The sequence below is a fragment of the Takifugu rubripes genome, chromosome 2 (genome assembly GCF_901000725.2).
Source record: "Takifugu rubripes chromosome 2, fTakRub1.2, whole genome shotgun sequence".
Taxonomy (NCBI): domain Eukaryota; kingdom Metazoa; phylum Chordata; class Actinopteri; order Tetraodontiformes; family Tetraodontidae; genus Takifugu; species Takifugu rubripes.
This window is the reverse complement of record NC_042286.1, coordinates 13026377-13045754: the sequence shown is the minus strand read 5'-3', so window position 1 is coordinate 13045754 and position 19378 is coordinate 13026377. Positions and strand designations below refer to the sequence as shown.

At 49.3% G+C, this 19378-nt stretch overlaps 1 protein-coding gene across 6 annotated transcripts; it reads right to left on the bottom strand.

Annotated features, from left to right (window-relative positions):
- Positions 1-50: 50 nt before the first annotated feature.
- Positions 51-19086, bottom strand: hectd1 (HECT domain containing 1). Of its 6 annotated transcripts, XM_029832833.1 has the most exons (44): positions 18862-19086; positions 16483-16637; positions 16211-16360; positions 15905-16139; positions 14971-15198; positions 14388-14669; positions 14030-14300; positions 13886-13962; positions 13599-13697; positions 13403-13517; positions 12815-12989; positions 12606-12744; positions 12091-12273; positions 11760-11982; positions 11398-11661; positions 11024-11235; positions 10575-10721; positions 10391-10485; positions 10084-10189; positions 9845-9979; positions 9627-9766; positions 9208-9420; positions 8992-9102; positions 8729-8895; positions 8479-8655; positions 5947-6930; positions 5553-5771; positions 5097-5230; positions 4859-5015; positions 4674-4744; positions 4430-4581; positions 4300-4354; positions 3838-4066; positions 3674-3756; positions 3466-3593; positions 2998-3199; positions 2784-2921; positions 2154-2632; positions 1870-2028; positions 1715-1793; positions 1539-1632; positions 1282-1432; positions 809-953; positions 51-737 (listed from the first exon to the last, which is right to left on the bottom strand). In XM_029832833.1, the coding sequence occupies exons 3-44, from the start codon at positions 16348-16350 to the stop codon at positions 600-602; spliced, it is 7731 nt and encodes a 2576-aa protein (XP_029688693.1). In that variant the 5' UTR covers positions 16351-16360; positions 16483-16637; positions 18862-19086; the 3' UTR covers positions 51-599. The 6 variants fall into 6 exon arrangements, with proteins under 6 accessions (XP_029688693.1, XP_029688691.1, XP_029688690.1 ...); XM_029832831.1 differs by having other exon boundaries at positions 4859-5230; positions 16483-16669; XM_029832830.1 differs by having other exon boundaries at positions 4859-5230.
- Positions 19087-19378: the final 292 nt, after the last annotated feature.

Below are 19378 nucleotides of genomic sequence, written 5' to 3'. Positions count from 1 at the left end.
CTCACTTTTACCCACAGACGTGACACAGGCCACAGACGCTCTTTCCTTCATACTCTGCAAACATTTTAATGATTTTTTTTTTTTTTGGAGCATACACATTTGAAAATATCCGTTTACCTCAAACGTCAACTCAGTTAAATAAATGTTTATAATATACAAAGAAAATACACCAGGGAGCGTTGTCTGCGGAGGGGAGGAGCCTCGGCTCACGCGCCACCAGCGTTTCCTCAGAAAACAACCCCAAAATTTCTCTAACCTTTGACCTCTTGAGCTGGAAACCATCGCAAACACGCACACAAAAAAAAAACTAAAATGCGATAAAGGGAAAAAGATTACGGAGAAGAAGCATGAAAACAGCAGCTACGAGTCAAACCAGGCACTAACAGAGAGGGGGCGGAGCTACACACAGCGATCAGCTGGATGATGATGAAGAGGACGTAAGAGGAAGGTTACAAAGTCCTTAGTTTCAGCATGACTCCTCCCCCTCACCATCGAGCAGGCACTCGCTTCTTCAATCGGCTCGTTTCCATTTGCTGGCTGACCTCAATCGCAGACGGGCTCCAGGAGCATGCTCAGTGCAGCGGCGGGGGGGGGCGTGGTCAATTGAGGTGGAAGCCTTTCTCCATGGTGGCAGCAAGCAGCCGCTCCCTCATGATGTCCTCAGAGGTATATTCAGGGAGCTTCAGGTAGTGGACGCAGGTGTTGACCGATGGGTAGCTGGAGTCTGTAGCGTCCACCTGAGGAGCAACGCCCGATCAAAAAGACGCCCTGGAGACGCCGACGGCGGATTCTGCGAGGGAGGGCTTACCTTCCTCACGATAGTGAGGCGCGGGTGTAAGTTGGCGAGGCCGCCGGGGGGCAGCGTGGAGCAGCCTGTGGTGAACTGCAGGAAGGCTTTCCTCTCATCCGACGACATTCCGCACAAAACTCTGACAAACCGCAGGAAGCCGGGACTGAGGAGCCAAACAGAACGAAGACATCAGCACCGGGGTGAAGACTGAGTCACGCTGTGGAGAATTTCTGGCTCTATTTCACAATTCCAGCTTGGAAATTTGATCTGAAGCGGAATTCTGATGTTGGAATTCTCTTCCCGGTAAACTTTACCCACCAATATTTTCCAATTTACATAGAATTAAAAGGGTAAATCTTATTCAACAACAGAGTGAGAAGTAGAAACACCTTTTAGTTTGCCCTGCGCACTGACCCAGAGGGGGAGGAGCCTCTGAGTCGCACTGCATCCGGCCACCAGGGGGCCCGAGTGGTCATGGAGTGTAAAAGTACCTGTCTCTGGTGTAACCCAGCTTTGGCTCAGTGTAGTTAATGATGTCATCGGCTGTCCACGAAGGTGATTGGTTGCCACACAGGATCATCTGGACCTCCTTGTGGCTGAAGGAGCTCATCTTCTCCATTGGGAAGACACGATTGAACCCCTCTGAGGAAGAGGTGACACAGGTGATGAAGAGCAGGTGGGTGGTGAATTCTATCACCCCGACAACTGTTAACATCAGGAGTCACATGACTGTCACATGACTCTTTACCTCTGAATGCTTCCATTTGTTTCTGAATGCCGGTGTGCATGCACAGGTCAAACATCAGCTCCACATACTCCTCTGCATTCTCCATGGTAACCATCTAAACATATACACACACACACACAGGGTCATCGAGCTGCCCTCAACATTTCCCGTGACCTGATCCCTAATCGCCCTCTTACCTCGTTGTCGCCATTTGGTTTCAGGTCCAGGGCGGAGAAGCCGTGGACTTTTGAGGAGGGACAGAACTGGAAGTTTAGGCTGTAGAATGAGAGGAGAGTCACATCGGTCCTTCAAAGACCCTACTGTGACCTGTGTGTGTGTGTGTGTGTGTTACCCAAGGTCCTCGATGCTGAGGGGGGGTCCAGAACCCAGTGGGTTCCTCAACATCAGATCCTGGAGTCTGGTGTTCTTCTCATCCTCAGATAAACTCTTACTGGACAGGATCTGCCTCCTCTTCATCGCCAACTCCTTCAGCTCCTTCAGGAAACTGGCCCTGCAGTAGGAGGAAGAGGAGGAAGAGGAGGAGGAGGATGAAGACTTTGTGGGCAGAATTCACAAGGCAAACAGCAGCAGATGTGTTTCCAGTGGTTTGATCCACTTCCTCTGGCACCGACGCACCTGTGTGGATTGACCAGCTGGAAGTCGTCCCAGGTGAGAATGCCGTGGTACCAGGCTGGTGGTTTTGGTTTCGGGGGATCCATTATGAACTCGGACTTGGAGTCTTCGTCGAAGCTGCCCACTGAGTAGGTCTCCTGGCTCTCCTCAGTGGAAGCCTCGGACTCAGAGAGCAGCAGGAAGGGCTGCAGGTGGGAGCGCTCCGGGTCCTGGCCTGGAGTGAAGCTACAGCTCTGGTACAGCAGTTTGCTCCAGTTGGACTTGATGTCGCCCATGCAGAGCAGTTTGAAGAAGGGCTGGGAGAGAGGGAGGTCCACCAGACGGTTGTCCTGGATACACTTGGCCAGGAAGATGCCCAGGAAGTGGAAGAGCTTGGTGATGCGCTCAAGCTCCTCGCTGTCCTGAGGGAACGGTGCTGGGAAGAGGCCGCACGAGCGCTGCACATAGAACCCTGGAGGCTTCAAACCACCACCCAGGTCCACCTGAACACGGAGACAGGACGGCATCAGCAGGATTCTCCGATCCGGAAGTTTATTTAATGTGTACGTCGTCTCTGTTAACATTAGTCAGAGCCGAGTTTGGGAACGCGATAGAGCAGATGAAGATGCGGCTCAGGCGGTTCCGGCATCTCACCTGTCTCGACTCGTCGTCGGGAAAGTCGTCATCACACAGCCAGATCCCGAGCGAAGTTCTTTGAAATTCTGCAGCTATCAGAGCATAAAATTCCAGCGTGGGACCGAGGCCGGTTCCCTCCTCCCCCTGAAACTCCACCTGAAAACAGAAACTGTACGTTTCAGACAAACGGCGAGTGGGGCCGTGAAGCTGAATCCGCACCGCGCCGACTCGCCTCCAGCACGGACTTCCTGTCAGCGTGCAGCTGCATAACTGACTCCGCCCACTCCATCATGGCTTCTCCTCTGGGAACTTTGACCCTCTCGTGCTTAAGCCGGCCCACTCTGAACTCTCCGGGGTCGTCTCGCCGCACCGTGGTGGAGGGCCGCGAGCGCTCCATGGAGGCTTCTCTGCGGTTCTGGAGCCATACGATGGCCCTGAGGAACGCCGGAAAAATCAACTTTAGCTTATACTTCCCAGGAGTTTAGATATTTTTGAAGACTAAAAGATGGTTCCAGGAAAGACTGATAAATTATAAGAGATTCTTCCTTGATCACTAAGATACTAATATATACGAATAAGCTGCTAATACATGTGGAAGATATATAAAGACCTCAACTGGATACTTCCATATACTATGGGAATGATTTGAACAGGCTTTGGACCAACGCGCTCCGTTACATTCTGGAGACACGAGCCGCACCTTGATGCTCCGAACGCCGTGCAGGTAAAGTAAAGCTGCCGGGTCTCAAAGGGGATGAGGAACGGACACTTGGCGGTGAGCTGTTCGCACCAGTCCGGCAGCGCCCCGCTGGCCAGAGCTAAAGGTTCCTGGAAACACAAAAAATGCGTCAACGCCGGTTGATCAACGGCTGCAACCGCCCACCAGGAAGCGTCAGAAAAAACCTGACCTCGATCTGCTGCAGTATTTTTGTGGTGATCTTCTTACTGGTGAATTCCTCTGGAGCTGCATTAAACTGGAGCTCTTCAAAGTCTAAAATCAAATCAAATGCTGCAGAACGGACAGCGTAGAAAGACTTGACTTCAACTTTGCCTTCGTCTCCTTCCTCCGTACCTTCCTGCATGGTGCGCGTGTTGGAGGCGGAGTCTCCTCCGATGATGTAGAGGATGCGCAGCAGCTGCAGAACGTCCTCCACCCCGCAGGCGCTCTGGCCGCAGCCCGCCTTAGCTTGTGCCAGCTCTCTCGCGATCCCAAGTATCTCCCCACTCTGATTAGCTAAAAGTGAGCTTGGGCTCAGCACACCAGAGCGACTGCTGATGCCGGTGCTGTGCTCGCACAGATCCTGGAGGAGGAGAACGGGCAAGGTGGTGAGACTGGATCAAGAGACACTTGGAATAAAATAAACCTGAGACTATGTGCAGTGAAGGGCGGTCTTCTGTCTCAATACTTATAATGAAATGTTTAAGCCCAATGTTATCTTGAGTTGCAAACATGGCCTAAAAAGGACCCATGATGGAGGAAGTTGTCTTCTACTTTAACCCATGTGGTGAACCATCCTGTTAAGGCTGCTCTCACCATCTTTCCGCTCTCCTTTTCCTTGTCAGAGTCCTTGAGTTCTCGATACATGATCCTAGGATGGAACACAAGAGTCTGGATCAAACCGACATCAGGTCACACCACGTCCTGACTCCAGCTCCCCTCTTACGTGTATGTGGGCTCCCATATGCGTCGCAGTTTGTCCGTCTTCACTGTTCCGCTACAGGACAGCTGCAGCAGCCGCTGGACGTAGAAGAAGATGGTGGACTTGTAGTTGGACAAGGGAAGCTCCACCTCCCTGGTTGTACCGAGCCCGGCCACCTGAGGGTTTCCAAGCATGAGGACAAGCTTGTAGAACTAAAGTTTCACAGTGAGCATGTTTTACTGAGCTCGAGTGGTGACCGTCATCTTACCTTCAGGGTGAGAGAGAGGTGAGGAGAAGGAGCACACTCCACCTCCTCTTGGACCTCTGAACGAGGACTTCCTGCAGGAAGAAATGGGAACTTCATGATAAAATTCAGAACGAGACATTCAAACTTAACGGGGGGAGAAAATAAGCCAATCAAAGCCTATAAATAATTGTGTCTGTGTGCATTACCTGGAGGGGGGATCTCCAGGTCTGTTGTCTGTTGGACGTTGGTTCTTCCTGGTCGGGGGTCAAAGGCAGGAACCAGAGCAGAAAACTGCCTCTTCAGGACAAAGTCATCATCCCACGTCCTCCTGCGTCCTCCTTTGGTCTCATACTCCTCCTCTTCCTGGAAAGTAAGCCCATCAGTGACATCACTTCCTGTTCCTGAACTCACAGTATAATTCAGCAAAAAGAGTGGATGTATTACCAAGACCTCCTCGTACTCCTGGTCCTCCTGATTGTCATCTTCATTCTCATCATCGTCGTCGTCTGGTTCTGGCAGATCCTCCTCGTCATCAAGCTCAGCCAATAGAGTGTTGGCCCGACAACTGTCTAAGAAGTCTATAAACGATCAAGTAGACAAGTTGTTAATTTTTGACACAACAAAGACAAACAATGGATTAATACTGGATTAGTGCCACAACAGTTTGTGAGTTTATTACATTGAAGTTTCATGTTTGTTCTTGTGAGAAACGTTGGCGAGTTAGCGGAAGCAGTCTGAGGTGTTACCATGAATACCAGACTTGACCGACTCACGTTAAGCTAAAGCCGATTCCAGTTTCATCTCTACACCTCAATGTTCAAACAACAATCTTTAACGCTGTAATCCAAAACTCAGTCTGCACAACGGCGGCACGATAGGTGTAGGTGCATTTGTGGTCACCATAGAGAGAGAACTCCGCTTCCTGACCCGTGTCACTCTCACTGGATGTGGATGTCAGGCTGGTGGTCAGGGTGTTACTTAACAACTGGCCCACGGACAGACCCGTGGTTGCTGTGGCTACATTATTGCTGCTGGTTACTATGGAAGTTGACATGGTAACGGTGGAGGTGGTACCAGTGGTGGTGAGGTTAGGAAAGCTCTGAGCACCCATGAGGGAAGCTGCAAACAAAACAAACCAGAAACGCTTAGTTAAGCTTGTTAAACTTCCATCAGCCGACAGGAAGCAGCAGCTTTTGCATCACCAGATTGTTGCCAACACACAAAACAACAAGATTCATCTAGCTATCGTTTATTTGTATCTCAAAACTTTGTGAAAAATACATGTAATACTCACTGGCAGAGGTCATGGCATTCCTGCCCAACGTGTTAGTGTTGTTGTCGCTGCTGCTGCGGCTCAGGTTCATATTGTTGGTCGCGTTAGTTCTGGACATGTTGGGCGCGCGGCGGACGAATGACTCCATGAGACTGGCCTCGCGTGACGACAAGTTGGGGACACTGGCGCTGGAGCTCATGGGGGCACCGGCAGCCAGCAGGGAGCTGACCGACAGCCGAGCGTTTGTCGCCGAGCACAGAGGTCTTTGGGATGGCGCGTCTTTGCCAGAGGACTCTGACACCGAGCTAACATCCGGAGAGCTAACGCTCACTAGCCCCATGGAAATGGCTGTGGCTGGGTCAGTGGTGGAGTCTTTGTTTCTTGATTCGTCACCGGGGGCCGGCATGTCGGTAGTGAGTGTGCCAGAGCTTGACGCGGAACCAGATCCGCTGTCTACCACAGAGGACAGTACAACAATGGGCTCCAGTTGCTGCACATCTGTGCTGACACTACTTCCTGTTACCATTCCCACCCCCTGGTCCAGCAACAGCCCCTCAGCTCTCTTCTCCAGCCGCAGACCTCCCACACCCATCAGCCCCATGGAAGAACTCAGGCTGATGTCAGAGGAGGAGGCGACGCTACAAACAGAGCTACTGCTGCCCTTCCTACTGGAGGAGCTGGCTCCGCCCAGTGATGTAGCCCCGCCCTTGTCAAGACAGTTATTTTTCACCAGGCTGCTCCATGACTGCTGCTGCTGCAGGGAGGCTGAGGTGGAGGATGCGGAGCAGGATGTGGTGGTGGTAGTACCGCTGTTAGTCACTGGCATCGAGGAGGGTCCCACCATGGAGGAGGGGCCTGAAACAGTGGATGAGACAGGTTTGGGTGACGGCGCAGTGGCAGCCGACTCAGGGTCGTACCCTGGAGCAAGCTTCAGGTCAAACTTCCCTTCAGCGCCCATACGGTAAGAGTTAGAGCCGCCAGCATCCCAGGTTACATCAATCCAGCCTGGATGGACAGAGAGATAGGAGGAGACGGACGGATGGATGTCAGAGACCCGGCAGAGAGAGAGAGCAAGAGAGAGAGAGAGAGAGAAGATGGGGACAGAGGGAGAAATATAGTGACAGAAGAGAGACAGAGATGGGAGTGAATACAGAAACAGAGGGAGAGAGCGAGAAAAGGAGAGAGAAGCAGCAGCAAGCAGCTCCACACAGGACCAGATCACTGCAGATAATCTGATTACAAAGACGTCAAATGCAATAACTGACGTCAATTATTGTTTCAGGTCGTTTACATGTTACACAGTAACAAAGACGACTGGGTAACAGGAGCAAATAAGGAATGGTCTAGGTTGAAAACATTTACTTTGGAAAGGTATGAGAAACCTAAAATAACGATTAAAATAAAAGAAAGCCTCAGCGTAGGCTCACCGGAGTTAACCCAGCGTGAGCGTGAGTAAAAACAGTAAACTACCATCACTGTTCCTCTCATTCACTGAAGTTAAAAAGTTTAATATCTGGAAATCATCCTGACTTTGATCAGTCTGCACCATATGGGTCTGTTTTGGTCCAGGTGGAGCAACAAGGGTAAACATATGGAACATGAAAACATCTGGAGGCTAAAGTAGAAACATCTGACAGAGGTCTTATTGATCTGACAATAAATCAGAACTAATTTATCAGAATTTCATCCAAATCAAAAAAAAAGCAACACCGAGAGCGAGAGGAGGGACAGGAGAAGAAGAAAGGCCTGCCCAGGTAAACTACGACAATTAAGACCTTTAAGTTTGCAACCTGAGAACATCAAACATCAGGACATTTTCTATTCAGATTTAAATTGGACATGAACATCTTCTAAAATGGCTACAGCAGTTTCAGCCCTCATGATTTAATTTAGGAACTGGTGGCAGCAGCCACAAAGACGAGGAAACGTGTCCGACGTGTCTACAGGAGACCAGCTCAAGTCTGTGTCTGCATGAAACAGAAACTTGGTGGAGGTGAAGACAAGTGAAGACTATTAATGAGAGCAGACACGGAACACAAAGCTGTCTTCAGCTACAGCACTGCCCAGTAATAAAGACAATGCAGCCGGACTGGTAAAAACACCAGTTTCCTCCCTATCTGTGTGGCACAGAACAGAAATGTCATTCTCTCAAGGTTTTATTTTTAAAAAACTGTTCAGACCGGACTAAGAAGTTAAAAAACAACAGAAGGTTCTCTCAGATCTCCTGAAGGCATCACAATGCGTCTCTACAGGAAATTTAGACTGTTCATCCCCTACTGATACCAGCATCTGCCTGGGTGTCGACACTCTCGGTTCAGGTATCACCTAATTTTTAATCATTTTAATGTGTTTCATGTTTGATGTCAAACACCTACAACGTGGAAGTTTGGCCAACCAAACGACCAATGTGCAGATCTCCTGGGAAGACCACCGATGTTCTGAACTTATACTATGAAAGCTTAGAATATCACACATCTCTTCATGACAGCCAGGACAGAAACAGACCTGACAGGCATAAACCTTGAATTTCAAACTTCCTCTAATCTTTCTTACCATTGTGAGCCTCCCCTGTCACGGTTCCCTCTCCAGGAGGGTTGCCATCTTGGTCACGCCACTTCCAGTCAATGCCACGGACGACACGCGCCCCTGGGACGATGTACTTCATCACTTGGGAACGGAAGAGTCTGCGCTGTCGACGGAGGTTTGCCTCCGCTTCCTTCACAGCTTTACCTGTGAGAACATTGAGAAGACACACTTAGACCCTGCAGGAGGACAGGCTGACGGGACAGAACGGCTGCTGTACCTAGCTGGTCCTCACAGACAGCGGTGACGGTGCCATACAGCTCCAGTCCAGACAGAGACAGGTAGTGTGTCTGACCGCTGGCGTTCTTCCCCATTTGTTTGATCCTGACGTGTCTCCAGCCCTGCTTCTCCTCTTTGGAGGGGTCCAGAGGCCACGTGGCCGTCGACCTGAGTCAAACAAAAAAAAATTCAGGACCCTCCGTCACATAGTTGATGCCAAGTAACTGCACCCGGTGAGCCAATTGGTTTATTGGGAAGTCGCACCCTGGTTCATTGAGACTGCAGTCGTCGATATGGGTGTAAAGAGTGGTCCAGTTCTGACCATCCTTCGACACCTGAAACACCCAGTTTCGTAACGCAGAGCGTCCGTAACCCCTGCAGGGTGTAAAGGAAAGTAGCATGACAAGACATCCCAATCCAAGCCACAGTTCACGATGATGCCGGACCAAATGTATAAAACTTGATTGTTTTTATTTTTACCTGGCATGTCTCAAAGTGTACGCTGATGGAATGACCCAGAGGCCAAGGTCAACAGCAAACCAGGCGTTCTTGTCATCGTTAGTGTGACAGTTCAGAGCGGAGCTATCCCGACTCAGGATATCTTCCAAACGGCCATAAGGGAGGTTCCGTCCCTCCGACGAGGTCACCACCACCAGACCGTAGGCGGCAGGATTCACCCACTCATAGGCTGTCCTGAAAAAATTCAAAATGAAATCAGCAAAGCCTGAAAACTACTGAAAATCAGCGAATCCTTATCAAAATATAAACAGCAGTCATTCATCAGATTTATTTAGCTGCAAATAGCTTAAATCCATTAGAGCCCAGTCAGTCTCCTGTCCACTCCCACACAAGTTTTTAGAGCTCTTCACTCCAGAAATGAACAACTTCAAGTGACTTACTTGGCGTTGGTGCCGACCCAGTAGATGATTCCGTTCTCATCAAAGTCGTGTTGGTGCCTGAAAGTGAAGGACTGTCCTTCCCTCAACTTCCTCACAAAAACAAAGGATGACCGCTCAAAGTCATACCACTGCTTGGCCACCTGGAGGGGAGAGACCAGCCTACATCAGACCCGTGCCCGCGACCTCCCCGTCGGGGCAGCGCGATGGCACCTTCTCACCATTTTCAACAGGTACTGCTCCAGAGATTCCACCGTGGCGAGTGGCTCCATCTTCAACATGCGACCCGTCCGGTCAATCAGAGCCGTCTCACCTGGCGCTCGCTCCAGACGGAAACGCAACCTCCTCGTCAAGATCTGAGGAGCGGACACGTGCACGGCTTGAGTTTGCCTTTCAGAAGACACACTGACCACAAGGCCACTTCCTGGCACATCAGGATCAGAACCAAAGTGGGACTCACTTGCAGGTTGTATAAAGAGCCTGGAGTGTCGTACAGGTGCAGAGGTAGACGTTCTATCGATTCCAGGACAGCAATCAGTTTTCGGATTAAGGCAACAGCTGGTCGGCTGCAGAGGACAAGGACATCATCGTTGACTGACCTTTATGAAAGACTGTTTCTGTCGTTGGCATGTGAGCAACACCACCTGTAGATGTTCTAAAACATCTCCAACATCAACTGATAGTAGATAATAAAAAATATAGATTGATCAAGAAGTTCCCTTCAGAATGTTGTTTTTAAGGCTTCTAAGGAAGATTGTTGACATTACCTTTCATTGTCTTCATTCTCGCTGAAAGCCGCCTTAAAGACATTGATCCGCTCCATTAAAGGCTTACAATCATGTTTTAGGTCCAGTTCCACACTCTGTCCACAAGACAACAGGTTCAGTAAAGTTCTGGGACGTGGGGGTTTACAGGCTGCAGGTTCACCATGAGCGGAGGAGCGACACTCACATTGCTGAGGACAGTAAACAGAGCCTGAACCAGGCCGCTGCTGCACATCTCGTATGGAGAAATTGTGTTTTCATCCTTCAGAACCACAATCAGGTTCTCCAGAGCTGTTTTCATCAGGTCCCTCCACGTGTTCTCCCCCTCAATACACTGTTGACACATGTTAGTTCAGTGTTGATAGCTTGACCAGTGAGACCATTACTACCTACTGGTGGTGTGTGGGCCACCATTGATTACATTTTAAACAGACCTTGCTGTTCTTCAACCGGTGAAGATCACATAAAGCCCTAAATTATATATTTTTCTCATTTGATGCCAAATCTTCTACAAATTAAGACTGTAAAATTTAACATTCTACACCTACTGCCTATCTGAAGAAACACTAAGACTTTGATATGTGATGAACCTCAAATACTGAACCAATTGCATGATATGAGCGTGAGCCTGTATACCTGTCGGTTGGTGTGCAGCTCCCATGCCGACTCCAGCTGGGTGGAGATATTCCTCAGGGTGACAACCACCCCTCTGGGCATGCTCTCGACAGCTTTGAAATGGTCATCGTACAGTTCCCTTGCCATACTCTTGACCTTCTGTTTGGTCTTTTCCAGCTTTGACTTTAATTTTCTGCCTCTCTTCCCTGTCCAACCAGTCACAAACTCTGAACCTGAAAACACATCAGACATCAGAAGCTCCAGCGACTTCATCCAAGTGGCGCCTGTAACATGCAGGACGATTTATTTTGGATAAGGTTCCTCAGAGATACATGTTGGAGGTAGCACTGAAGCCAAATTGGTGGTTAAGGGCCTCGAGGGGACATGTTCCTCACCTAAGGAGGTTTCTGCTGTGAATGAGTGCTTCGTTCCTCTGTTGGACTCAAACACAAAGCCAGGGAGGTCCTCCTTGAGGATAGTGGCTTGCTGACCATCAGAGTTATGGATGGCGATCTCTCCCTCTTTCAGGCAGGTCAGAGACCAGTTACCCACCGTCAGTTTTGTGGGTGCCACACTCGACAGAATGGGCTGACTGGATGTTACTGGTTTCACCTGACTCCTTGCTCGCTGAAGCTTCTCCAGGAACTCGCTGCGAGACTCTACAGGTAGAGACGTAAGAGATAGATGAGGATGAGTATCTCTGAGGTCAATCAGCGATCTGAAGTGTGTCTTGAGCTACTATATGAGTTGGTGGAACCTGAGCTGTCTGATCCTCCTTCTGGACTCCCGCTGGAGTACATGGTGGCCAACTTTCCATCCAGAATAAATCGGAACCAACCATTGGAGCCATTGGAAAGCTCTAGGGCAGCAGCATCTGACCAGATGTAGAGACAGTCCCTCCCTCTGATGATGGACCAGTCCTTCCAGTGGTATGGCTTCCCCTGCTGAATTTCCCTGGCATCCTCCTGCACTTCCTCCTCCTGCGCACAGTCACAAACAGTTTAAAAATGATGCTGCTTACGGGTGGAGGGATGGGAACCTCGGACGTTTTAGAGCAGGGGTCAGCACTGCACACACTTTTCCTTTACCTTCTCAGGTTTGCTTTCGTCCTCATTCTCGTCATCAGAGGCCGGACCAGCCAGAGTCGACACCTTGTTGATGACACCGAGTCGAGCCAGCTGGTCAAGGAAAACGTCCCCACCTTTATCCACCAGGTCTCTGATGATCTGCAGAGCCAGGAGGTGACCGTCGTCGTCGTCCTGAAACACAAACTTTGCGATTTAAAAAAAAAACAAAAAAACGAGAGGTAGTTGTTGGTAGAGTCAATAACATGCTAGGAGAGCAAAAACATGACAGTCTGTGAGAAGATAAGACGGTTGTAGAGCAAAAAGGATTTTCAGGAGGGATGCTTCCTACCTGATATGGGCAAATCTATCAGGTGATAACTGATCAATACTCATTTACATCCACACTGAATCAATACTGCAGCAGTATAGAAAGACAAATTATGAGCTAATTTATTCTACTGCAATTTCATTGGCACCTCATCTCCTTGGATGCAATGTCAGTAATGTAAGCATTTAAAGTGTTGTGACACACGCACCTCTTGGTCCAGCACAGTGGCAGTGATCTCCACCAGCACAGTGGGCAGGTTGTGGCCCGACTCACTGTCACACACCTCCTTCAGCAGCACCTCGCTGCTGTAGTGAACCATCTTCCTGATCAGAGCCAGGCTGGCTTTCCTAAACACAAACACACCACGTTCACGACGATCTTTAACACCAGCTGTAACTCTCGGTCTGAGCTGCTCACCGGATAGAAGGCAGCATGGTTTGTTGAAAGGTTTGTGCAAAAACAGGCAGAAGCCTCTTCAGGTAAACTGGAGCCATCTCTGGGTCTCCTTTGGGCTCGCTGCCTTCCTCCTCTTCCTTATTCACATCTTTTTTCTTCTTGTCATCACCCTTGTTCACTGGACACATCCAGTCTCCTGTATCATGACAAGGCAACAATAATTAGCATTTATTACGTGTATGTAACTATATTACCGTGGGTCATTAGGGGGAAAAAAAACCCCTCCTAAATCTGAGTCTTTTTGCCCTTGGAATTAGATGATAACACAACCCTCTATAATCTGCCGCCTCAATCAGCGACCCTTTTACCGAGGGTAACCCTTGAATACAATTGCACCACCTGCTACGCAAAATGTGAGCAGCTTGGCAGGTCCATAATTATTAGTTGTAGTACAAAAACATTTGTACCAATCAGGTAATGAGGTCAGGAACAAGTTATACTAGTAATTGCTGCTGCACACTTTGGCACAGTTAACGGCTCATATTCAGCCAGGTACACACTCATGAATGATAGCGGTGGTTTATGACCGACTGGGATTCACTGACTAACCTGGAGACTGTAGGATGGCCACCACCTCACTATGTCCTCGCTCCCTCGCCTTATCCAGCGGTGTCTTTCCATCCTCGTCTCGCAAGTCTGGGTTCGCCCCATGACGCAACAGTGTCTGCGCACACACACATTCACGCAGAGTTACACATAATAATCACAGTCACTAGCGTTTGTGGCTGGGCTTGACTTTGTTTACTTTGGCTACTTGTGGACGTCCAAAACAAGCAGCATAGTGTAGTGATGACGACCTCTGGCCTCGGTTGACATCAGCACCCCTTTCACAAAGAAATTCCACCTGGAAGAAGACACGAGTGAATGCATCCATCAGTTCTCAGGAGAATTTAGGCTTGGATTAGAGCGTGGCTGATTGCTACATGTGTTGTCCAAGACGCTCTGGTTTGCAGAAATCGAAACCGTATCTTAAATATTTATTCAGCGATCGACAGTCTTTCTTCCCAGATGTCTTTAGGGTTTTTTTCTTACCATTTCCTGTGTTCCAAATGCTGAAGCCCAGTTAAGTAGTGTCTGTCCAACGTCATCCATGAAGTTCACCTCAAAAGCTGCAACATAGGCAGGAGGTTCAACAACAGTTTCACATCAGTTCGACTTTAAACTATGTTCTCTTACCGCCCGTGTCAATGGCATCAATCAAAGCATCCGTGTCTTTGCTGCGAATACAGTCAATGAGCTGTCGGTGTGATCTCTCCCCTGAGCTGTCAAGGCGTCGCAGCCCTGGGATTCGCCCTGTTGACCCCGCCGTGGATTTAGGCAACGCTTTCCGGCCTTCGAACAGTAGCACCAACAGGAGGTCAACCAGCCGCATGGTGTCCAGCACACAGCGCTCGTCTCCTCCCAGGGCCGACTCCATGGAGTCAGGCAGTGCGGAGCGCAGCAAGTCCTGAAGATACGAGAAGCAAAGGTTAGAAAACACCCGATTCTCCCCCCCTTCCCCCCCATGCATCCTGTCTGGGACTAGTGGTCATACATGAGTGACGAGTGGCGAGCCTCTGCACAGGGTCGAGAGCAGGCTCACGATGGTCGAGACCTGGTTGCTCAGTTTGGAGTCTGGTGCTGGAGGGGCGGCACCAGTGGACACCCGGCCGGGCTTACAGGAGGAGGGAGGGCCCGACACGGTGCCTCCGGCAGCGGCCATGCGACACAGCAGTTCTTCTGTCAGGCCATGTTTGGCTAAAGGGGCAGGATCTACACCACGGCGGGTGAATCTGTCGGCCAGTGACGCGAAGCAGCGTAACGCTCCATCAGACACCTGAAGGAGAGGAAACAATAACACTGTCACGGTCCATGACTTCCATGAAGTCCCCAACTTTACCAAGACGCTTGGAAAATATCAATATCACTGAACTGCCTCGACAATAAAAAGCTTAAAAATAAAAAAGCAAATCTTTGGTTTTAACAGTACAGGCTCCATGATCTACTTTTATCAACATGACTTGCTTGATCTCACAATAAAATCATGAAAATCATCATAAAGATACCAACAATTTTTGCAATGCCAACACACAGCTGTCAGAGGTTTCAGAGAGGCAGCTGTGGTTTCAAGGGGCTACCTGATGGTCTTCATGTTTGAGCAGACTCGACAGAGACTCCACGCAGGTCTCCAGAGACGAATCCTGAGGCTCCATCTTGCTGCAGAGACGGGACACCACAGCCATGGCCGAGTGCAGAGTGTCCTTGTGGACGAGATGGCCGCTGTCTCTGATGAAGCTCAGCACACAATTCAAGCCGCCAGCTTCAAACACGGCACCAGACTCCCGAGTACAGATCAGCTCCAGCACCTGCAACCAGCACTCAATCAGCAATTGTCAATAGGACAGATCAACAAACTTAGCATTGATCGCCGTTATTGACTCATCTTAACACAAACGCCTCGAATATAAATTCGGTGACTGTAAATTCTCTGCGGTGCTAAACTGTTCTAAAAGTACAGGAGTCACCTGATGTAAATCTACAAAGGATATTTCAGCCTCAGAACAAAGAACAACTCTGTCCTGTGGTCTGAATTTCTGTGAGCACATGTTCATGTGGTACAGCTCCAGAAACAAGCTGGTCTGGGATCACAGGGCCCTCCTCTTAATAGCTCCCACACACACACGGAACTGATCAGAAACACCAAAATTCAGTCACACAATGTCAGAGTTATTGAGAGTTGCTCAGAGTTATAAACCGGTCCCAATCTGAACTGCAGACATAAAGTTACACATATAGAAATACTACATTAAAGCACAAAAACAATACAATAAACCTAAGTAACCTTAGTCAAAAGGTAACTATAAACAGCCATCAGATGGGAGAATGATCTATGTGTGGTGACTGATTTGTTATCAACCAAAGATTAAAGGATTTTTAAAGGTTTCATAGTTTTAGTTCCTCACAGGAAGTGGTGGTTTGTTCCCTGCTTGTGTGCCACTGACAGATACCACCATTTGGCTAAATTTTATGACAGTCTCTTCTAGTATTTAGGTAGGAATATCTGCCTCCTACCTTCACACATTGCTCAGCCAGGTCTCTGCTTGTTCGATTGTTCAGTTCCACCACCACCAGCCGGTTGCAAAGAGCCTTGATAGCCCCGTCCACTCCCACAATCCTCCTAGTGCACTCAGCAGACACATCCAGGTAGTAAGTGATGGCCCTCGCTGTGACCTCCAACACGTTATCTGGGGCACTCTCATCCAGGAAGATCTTACAGAGCGCTGGGAGGAATGTCCGAGGAGGACACCTGGAAAGAGAAGAACTCCAGCGGTCAGCGCAAGCACGCCCTTCACCTATAAACCATGTCAGGAGACTCACGTCTCAAAGCAGCGGTCCACGTTGTCCGACATGAGCAACAGCATGCAGAGCTGTTCCAGGGCGATGAGCTGCATGTCGCGCTCATCGCCTTGTCCCATCTGCAGCCACTCCAGCAGAGTGTCTGGGTCCACATCAGCCATGGTGGCTAGCCTGAAAACAAATGTTCAGACTAAGTAAAGCGGCTCCATTCAAAATGCAGTTTTTTAAATTAATAAATAACTAAATCAGCTCAATCGGGGCGGCTCTCGGCTCACCTCCGCCTGACCTCTTACCTGGATCCCCGTTGGCTACCCGGTCTGGCTTAGCACCCAATCACTGCTCAAAGTCCTGTTGCTGTTCGGGACTCATCCAACCAACTCGGTGGAGGTGATATGGGGGAGTTGTAGTCGTTCTCACGGGGGATTCTGGGACATGTAGTCTCCTCTTCCTGTCAGCGATCAAAGTCAGACTGTTAATGATCTGAAACCACAGGTGAGATTCCCACTGAGTTAATTTGATTTTAGGTTTAGTATAATCACTCAGTTTACCCTCTGTCCCAGTACAACCAGTCTCTTTCACCCTCCCTGCCCCAATACAGCCAGCCTAGGTCTGCTGCCCGACTGATCATGTTCACTGGGGTCTAAAACAACAGTTGCAGAACCCAGACAAAGGGCCTACAGTGACATCATCATATCAGTGATGAGCTGATCAGCATCCTCTGCAGCTCCAGATGGACAATGGGACGACAACATGGCATGCTGGGAGTCTAATAAGATGATTAGATCTTAATTTGAAGGTGAGTGGCCAGCCTGTCGACAGATCCTCTTATCACAAGTGGCCAGCGGAGCCGTCCCACCTCAGAAGCAGGATAACTGTAAGGACTTTTCCAACAGAGAAACTTAGGTGATAAAGATGATCGGTTCTTGCAGTAGTCTGCTGCAGACGTCTGACTGTGGTGGCTCGGGTGATAAAAGGCTCACCCACCGTGTTTGTTAGATACAGCAACTGTCAAAGGAACAAGACTCGCACTTTTGTGCAAATCATAATTCCACATTAGGTTCCTTTATCTGGACCTGTGAGACCTGGATCACTGGGCCACAGGGGTAGGCTTTTACCTCTGTAATCCTTCATGTTGTCCAGGCTCAGGATCAAGGTCAACACACAAACACACACCTAAGACCAGCTCCATGTTTTGGGACATCAGACCCATTATAAACCATTGCCAGAGACACCCAGCAGACCAGTGAGCTGGTGCTGCCTCACACACTCTGGAAGGACTGTTGAACAAGCAGGATGAACACGAAGCACTTCGGCACCACCGATCGCCACGTTCTGTTGTACAGACACAGAAATGAATTTAAAACCAGCCTGCAGCCCTGCGTGCACACAGTTCCCAATGACCTGCCTGTCTGGTCCACCGCCAGGCTCCTTACTGGGAGCTACTGTGCGTCAACCACAGCTCCCAGTTAGCTAAAATGTTGCCTGGCGGATGAAAGCACGCTGCAGGTCGAACTGGGAGGCAACAACAGAAAGACTCAACGATGCGTTGGGATGGCGCAACCAACCCTGTCCTTTTGTCATTAATGCTCCAGTTAGCATCAATTAACGATGATCTTAATTGCTTTACATATGACGTCACTGACACATATCCTTCATCCCTGTATTTTCCGTGACGGATCAAATGTGTGGAAAATTCGTGCAATCTGAGATTTAATGGAACCAATTTTGAAAGCGAAAGACAACAATGCAGAGATGTCAAGATAACAAGTGCATAGTTAACCCCCCCCCCCCCCCGCCCCCCAAAGACCCCCCCGAGTGTTTAAAAAGCAAACACAAAAATCCCCGACGTGATGGAAAGATCCAGAAAATGTCACCGCTGATCCAGAGGATTTAGTCGAGGTTTCTTTGTACGGAAAGGATCGAGTCGACAGCAGAAACAGCGAAGCCGCGTCGGTCGTCTTCGATGTCACGTTGCTTTGCGACAATTCTTTCCAAAATGTCCAACAGAAGCCACGATAATGTGGTGTAAATGGAGAGAAACACACGACTGCCCTCCCACAGCTGGGAATAAAGATTTCATCAGACCGGAGAGGATAGACACGTTGTTGCTAATGTTCTGCTTCGTGTCGTGCTCGGCTGCTGGGACAAACCCTTTAATCGGCACCTGACACTCACTTTAAAACGACTCATTTTAGTCTTCGGCACGGCCAAATTAAATAGGCGAGCGCAACAACGTCAGGGGTGACAGACTCTTACGATCCTTGGTCGTGACACACGATGTCGAGGGTGAGACACGAACCCGTGACCTGGCCGGTAAAACAAGCAGAAAAACAAATTACCAGCGACCAACGCCGGCTAATGTAGCGGGATAGCTCGCCAGCTACCCCCGAGGCTAACATTAGCTCCAACATCAGCGTATTCACGGTTCCGTCATGAAACCGCTAGTCTTGGTTTCAGTACCACACCAACAAAGACAGAGTCTCCCGACTGGGTCATAAGGAGTCACACGTTAGCGTTTCAAATTTGCCATAACCATCACTGAGGCCTTGGAGTATGAACACAAGCCGCGGGACTCGAGTTCCACGAGAGCCGACAGGCCGCAGCCCAGCTGCGGATACGCGATTAGCGGCGGCGGCCTGTGTTCGCTTTTACCAGCGGAACGAGATACTTACCCTATTTTTTCCCCTTCTCGGTACTGAGGCGATAAGCCCGCGTGTATCAATGTCTTCTTGGTCCTGCTGAATGGTGATAACCGTTGTCAAGTACCGATGCTCCGGTTTAGATCGAGGTGTTCCCCATTTCTTCGGGCCGGGTGTAAAAAGGTCAGAGTGGACGGAGGCGATAAACAGAGCAGACCGGAGTGAAATGGAGAGCCGAGCCGACGGCTGCTGCTGTCTTCAGGTCTTCAGGCTGCGCTCGGAAAACACACCATCCTCACTATGACAGAGACACAAAAGCTGGATGTAGACGCCAAAGCTTCACAATTACCCAATCATTCGGTTAGAGAATATTAATTTGACACATGATAAAAGATTGTGAGCGTGTGGGATCGAAAATGATCTCCGTAGATAAATTCATGTCTCTTTGCAGCATCAATAAATGATCGGCTGTGATATTATAGTGTAGTGTTTTGATAACATTTAATTTACCTTGTGGTATTGAAGTAAGACTTTATAATTTACAATAATT